The sequence below is a fragment of the Styela clava genome, chromosome 15, assembly GCF_964204865.1.
Source record: "Styela clava chromosome 15, kaStyClav1.hap1.2, whole genome shotgun sequence".
NCBI lineage: Eukaryota > Metazoa > Chordata > Ascidiacea > Stolidobranchia > Styelidae > Styela > Styela clava.
The window spans coordinates 4,799,185-4,805,731 of NC_135264.1; the positions used below are offsets into that span (position 1 = coordinate 4,799,185).

Here is a 6,547-nt window from a genome sequence, read left to right on the forward strand (position 1 = left end):
CTATAATGTAACTGGTGAAATAGAAGTTGCATAAGATGTATGAGCATGATCAATTCTGTCGTCAGTTACATTTGACAGATCGGGGCTTTTCAGTTCTCGTCTTTCTATCAGTTGTGTCACCGCAGATCAATATTGGCACCAATTCATTTCCTTTATTTGCTTCACAATATTATTATCATGTGCCCGTTATGTTGTGTAAGACTTTTCAAGCATGGTTGTAAACATTGGATCAGTTCGTATTCATGATTTTGTGTGTCATTTATAGGCTTTCAATTATGTTTCAAAATTCAGATAACTCAATGGTCATTCCGTCTGATCGACTTTTGTTTTAGTTTTCGTAATCCAAAATTAGTTCCAGAAAAACTCCGATAGACAAAAGTAGATACCAGTTTTATTTTTAAATTATAAGCGGTTAGGTATTCGAATCAAAGTAGAGCCCCAGACTGCGGTTAGTTCACCGGTATGTAGCCAAATAATATCCTCAAGCAAGTTGTTTACATAACGAACGAGCGTATCCACTCAATTGCGAGGTCGGGAACATCTGACAGCAGTATGTCTTGTTAACCAAGCAGTTTGCAAGTGTGCTTGGCCCTTTTAGCGAATATTAGAGTGCAGATATGTTTTGTTAGAGTGGACTGTAAAATTAGCTTGAGAAAGTTATTACATAATATCATTATTGAAAATAACATATATATATATATAAATATGTGATATTTATTATATATGCATATTATTGTTGACAGACTGGTATATTATCCATTTCATCCAAATTTTCTAATGAAGACAAATTTTAGCAATTGTTTGTAACTTTTTACTTTATGATAAATCTATATTATGGCGTCAATAACAAATCTCACTTACAAACTTCTAAGCGTAAAACATCTATGCGCTGTCAGGAATTTGATCGAAGAACATTTCACATCTACATTCTCATTGGGAGTATATTTAAATTGGACGAAGGAAGACTCGATTCCTGCATATTATCCTCGGATAGAGGTACTTGACAAAGATGCAAATGTTATTTTCCTCAAATAACGCATATCTGCTCCTTCATTTATATTATACGTATAGGACTACTATAGGCATGAGGCAAAAATAACTCCCAAGTTTTATCTTTGATAAAATAGGCAAGGAAAACTTTGGTAAATTTCTATTACATACACCACAAGGCATTTGATTGCCATTTTGCGTAAACTACGTAACTGCTACTCGCTTGACTGCTACTCGCTTGTTATGATATATTTTATGTAGATATCTAGGGTCTCTTTCTGTCCAATACCGAATTGTTTGTCTATCGACCCAAACTTATAAATAAAAGTGATCGTCATCACTGGTAAACTGGTAATCACTGGTAACTAGTATATTATCATTAGCGAGAACAGTTACCTATTTTCTGTTTGTGAGAAAACATTCCACAGTAAATGCGTGGTCTTTACTTTATCTGTCCAAGCCTCCTTTTCGCTCCAAAGAATTTCATAGAGTTTATAATAAATCACTTGTTATTGTAATCTTTAGAATACTAGATCCTAAATAGTAGTTCTGTTAAAAAAAATTTACTTAAACTAGGTGAACAGCTAACTGCAAGAGCATTAGCCATAGTAAGAATTTCAATTAATTAATATTAATACTTTTATTTATTATTCTATTATAGGTTAATTACACAATAAATCCATGGTAAACATGAAATATATACTACATAAAGATATTGCTAATTTATCGACTACGTTGTTAATACCAGTAATAGTAAAATAAAATAATCTGTATTTATTTTACCAAATCACTTCAAGGAATTGATCTATTAAATATTTTCGTTATGAGAACATTGATTTCTCTTATAGAAATATAATACTCTATTTTATTTCAGTCTTTCTTAAAGCAAGGAAATTCACTCGGGGCATTCAGTGATAAAGATGCTAAATTACGTGGAGTTGTCATCAATGTGGAACACGACAATAATGAAAGAATAAAATATGATGAAACACTACATATCAGTGAAAAGACAGATACTATAAATCGGGTAGAAAATATATTTTTGACTTCAATTTACTTTGAATCTTCTTTTGCGATATTGCCCGTAAATGTATTAAATAATATATATGTTTATATGTGTAAAGCTCATGGTGGCAATTGGAGTAAATCAATTATCTGAGATTCTTGGAACCAAAAAATTTTGGGAGATGAGAATGGGAACTGTGCATCCAAGTTACAGAAGGAAAGGACTAATGCCTGAACTTATAAAAAGGTAAGATCAATAAATGTATTTATAGTGATACAACTTTTTTTGAACTTATTATCATCATATCGATATTAAAACTTTACTATTTTCTTAAAATTTAGATCTACAGTTCTTGCAAAACAAAGGGGTATTGAGAAACTTGTACGATTTCAAACATATAATAAAGCTCTGAAAGAACCTTCGAAAATGGACGGATTTGAAGTAATTAGACACATTGAATTGGAAAACTATCTTGACCCCGTCACAGGGCAAAAAGTTTTTTCGGGGATGAAACCACCAAATGACGTGCAAGTTTTAATCGCTAAAACTTTGACTTAGTGAGATCCTGTGCTCTCATATCAGGGGTCGGCAAACTGTGTCACGCGAGCTAATTTGTTGCGGCCCTCGAACGACCTGACATTTAATAATTACAACAAAAAATTGATCCTAAATTTATTATTCTACCACACTAGTCTTTACACGGATTTATGTGTTAACAAATGCAGCTGTACGGCACTTGTTTTGTAATAAGTAGCATCAGTTGTATGTCGCTCGAGATGATTTTGAATTTAAAAAGATAAGTTAAAAATGTCTTGGAAACGGAGGGAAGTTTGCGACGAGAGTCGAACATTTTTTTGGTAAACATTTGGTAAAATTCTAAGAGAATACATTTGTTCCATGCGATGGTATGGCACTCCTCCAGTTGTATTTAAGGTCGTATACTTCGATGAAGTTTGGTTCAAATTGATCAATATGGCATTTGAATTTATTAAGAACTTTATTTTGTATTTCCTGTATATTCCATGCATTTATGAAACTATTGTTCCTATCTAGACGGATTTTTAGGTTTGTTATCTCCAGTATTAAATTTCGAAGATTTCCATCACCACTGTTTTGTTATGGCCCTCGTATGTATTTAAAAAAATATTTTGTCGTTCAATGTTTAGCAAGTTTCCGGTTATGGCTTGTACACTTCGGGTGATGGAAATATGAATCTTTATATACGTAGGACACGAGAGAAAGATGTGCGGAGTTGTATCGACGGCTCTTTTACAGAGTTTGCATGCTGGTGTTTGGAGCTGCGGGGTTCCGAAGTTTCTCAGCAGGCGTAAATCCATTTGCGATGTCCCAACAAATATGCGTCGCGTTTAATTCTGTACGACACTTCGCGTTCTTGGTTTGTAAAAAGTGGCTTCAAACTGGGTTCTAAATAGTTTAAATTCAAATAGTTTATTCTTAACCAATCAGTATTATCTTTATTGTTTTCATACAATCTATCTTGTAGTTTATGATAGATTGATCTCAATGTCAAATCTTGCCAATCGTCGGGTTCTAAATTCAATATCTGGTTAATGTTCAAAATGTGTTGCCAGTGGGCGTCGATTTGAATCGCATGGGGAAAAGAGTTTCTGTATATAGATTTTTTTATTGTTTTAAGCCTCGCACCGAGAGTGTAAAAACCCTCGAAATGCCAGAATTTGCTTGGTTCTTCAATTTGTAGATGGTTTCTAATTTCTGGAATAGGCATGCATATGACTTTAGCTTCATGTCGACCATACCGATTCCGCACTTCCTTATGGGTAGGAGCATTCCAAAGTGCTTGGACGCGAGAACATTTTTCGTTCTTGCGCATTCCAAAACCAGTTTGCTCGATATGCCCGGTCAGCATCGCAGGTATTAATGTTAAACTCGTTATGAAACGTGTCATCAAAAATTCGTCATCTGTGCGACAGTGCAAAACGTGTAATCTGCACGTTCGGAAGCTCATAAAGCTTTATCTAAAACGCATTACACTTAGAATAAATTTCGTACTCGCGTGTCAGATCGTCATTTGGACGACCGCGGGCAATGTGCCATAGAAACATCATCCTTCACATTGATAATAAGTAAACAAAAACGATGTATTGTTTGATAAGATATGATAAAAGGCCACATATACGCCTCATTCTTGCAGGCTTTTAACACAGCAATAGAAGGTGCGAATGCGCTATTATTTTAAGTTTAATGTAGTGATTGTTCGAAGGCGGAAATATTGCGGCCCGCGCGCTACCGGAAATGTGTATATTTGGCCCGCAAATACATAAAGTTTGCTGACCACTGCTCTACATGGAGAACGGCATGCCTACGCTAACTCGTGATTTTGCCCAGTCCGCGTGTGACTTAAATAATGCATTAGAAAATATAGCCTACGTATTTTTCTCATTTCCGCCTCAAAAGTGAACATTGTGTTTTTAATTATGCTTACTGCATTTCGATAATTAAAAAAAAAACAGTTACGTTGAATTATCTTTATGTTTTAGAATAAACCCAATGCCCCGTCCATGGTCACATATTTTTGAAAACATTTTTATTAATATATGTAAATTGAATTGAATATTTACAAGAATTTGTCACTATATAGCCTACTGACAGTGAGAAAAGATTAATTTCTTTATCTTCCAGATGCTGTGAAGTTTGCTAATAGTTTTCAATTTCAGCATTCATACAGGTTAAATATTATACAATATTTTACAATATTTAACTCCCTTCTAATCTATAAGTTTCCGCTTACCAAGTATTACTTATATATCTAATGATATTAAAAAACTTCACTAAAAATGGTGATATTTTAAAAATTTGTAGTTCTATGTTGCAGTTAGTATATTAAATAAATTACGCAGCTTCTGATTGCTCGTCGATGGTTTTCATAGTCTTCACTGTCGTGACATTGAGTTATTATTGGACTTGGAATAAAATTAGGGGTCGATTTTCTAAATTGTTGGTATTTTTGTAAGAAAAAAGCTTCTGACTGTAAGCAAATGACCAAGCAAGTTTCTATTTTTCGTACGCCAAGATGGTTATTACTTTTATTTGTTCAAATTTTCTCATGTGGGTCTTTGGAACACGATATTTCACCCCTAATGGGACACAGGGAATTGGAGGGGGCGGAGAGAATTTGGAGGGAAACCACAATACTAAGCGCAAAATTGTTTTTAATGCGAATTCGTTTGCATACTTTTCCAATTATAAGAAAATTGTTTTTCTTAGTTTCACTATAACTGAAGGACTATTTCCAGTCACATGGTGTTTTCACTTGTGTATAAATTATTTGATCATAATGTGATTTCTACCTACTAAAATACCACTACAAGTAGGCTATCTCTGTGCTCTGCGAAAACTAACTTTTGTAGTAGGTTGACAGGCCGTCTAACGTTCAGAAAAGGGTTGATCTATTATACTTTCGGCAGTTTCACGAGACTGCGAGTCGTCGTGAAAATGTTATAGACACAGAAAAATAAATTTTCAAATATTCCCAGGAGAAGCCAATTGGATGACAGTTACGTTGTCTTCAGTTTTACCAAATTAAATCAAAATGGACTAGATTTCGAATGCGCGTAATGTGTACCTTGCTCGTATTTTTGGATTGATGAACAGTGGAGAGCCACGAGTGCTAAAAGTCTCCGAAAGGGTGCCACGGACCATGAAAGGTTTGAGAACCACTGATCTGGAGTTCGTAAGGTTTCATCGTACCGGTCAAACATGTATTTGATAATTGCTCTCTTGTTTTATTGTCATATACTCATATGACATTTTATTAAATTTTGCCGAGAATTCATTGATTCATAATTTATTCAAACCTGTATTCTTGATTGTAAGATCTGGATTGTGTATCATAGGCTTAAGCATTTGTTAAATCGTTCGATTGAACTTTTCCACTTGTCCATCAGAACGAGGGTAATATGGTGGGGTAATTTCGTAGTTTTGGAAACAATTAGAGTAATAAAATATAGTGGATAATATATAATTATTAATACATAATGAAGGAAATTAATCATCAAATATGCTTTTGTTTTAGGTATAGGATTTATTGTTTTACCATTTACCATTGTTTTACCAGTACCGGTATATGCGAGTTGCACTGCTACAGCAAAGAAATAACCATGCAAAAGACTGAATGCTCATGATATTCAAGATTATACATCAACGAATAGTGATATTGACAATGCCGTTCGCATTGCAGCATGGTAGACAATACAATGCAAGTCAATATAGGGGTTTTGCAGTATTCATCTTTTCACAAATCTGAAACAGATAGTCTAACAAAAGCCAAATTACTGACATAAATAAGCATCAAGGTAAAGATTTTTTAATGCCTGTTTGAATAGAATATAATTTATAGAACTAATTGAATCAGGAAGCGTATTCCATACTTTCACACCCACAAATTTTATAGTGTTTTGTGTAAATTTAGCAGAGTAACGAGTTACATAATAAGAGCTGCTGGTAGAGTTACATAATAAGAGCTGCTGGTAGTCAACCCACGTTTTACGTTCTTTCAAGTCAAACGAACTA

General features: G+C 34.0%; 1 protein-coding gene across 1 annotated transcript; it reads left to right on the forward strand.

Annotated features, from left to right (window-relative positions):
- The first annotated feature begins 764 nt into the window (after positions 1 to 764).
- LOC144432473 (uncharacterized) lies at positions 765 to 5,719 on the forward strand. Its single transcript, XM_078120647.1, has 4 exons — positions 765 to 996; positions 1,865 to 2,017; positions 2,115 to 2,242; positions 2,338 to 5,719. The coding sequence occupies exons 1-4, from the start codon at positions 835 to 837 to the stop codon at positions 2,552 to 2,554; spliced, it is 660 nt and encodes a 219-aa protein (XP_077976773.1). The 5' UTR covers positions 765 to 834; the 3' UTR covers positions 2,555 to 5,719.
- The last annotated feature ends 828 nt before the right edge of the window (positions 5,720 to 6,547 follow it).

Coding starts and splice junctions, on each gene's coding strand:
- LOC144432473 (XM_078120647.1), top strand. CDS start 835: ATGGCGTCAATAACAAATCTCACTTACAAACTTCTAAGCGTAAAACAT. Junction 2,018..2,114: donor AGACAGATACTATAAATCGG/GTAGAAAATATA, acceptor ATATGTGTAAAG/CTCATGGTGGCAATTGGAGT. Junction 2,243..2,337: donor ATGCCTGAACTTATAAAAAG/GTAAGATCAATA, acceptor CTTAAAATTTAG/ATCTACAGTTCTTGCAAAAC.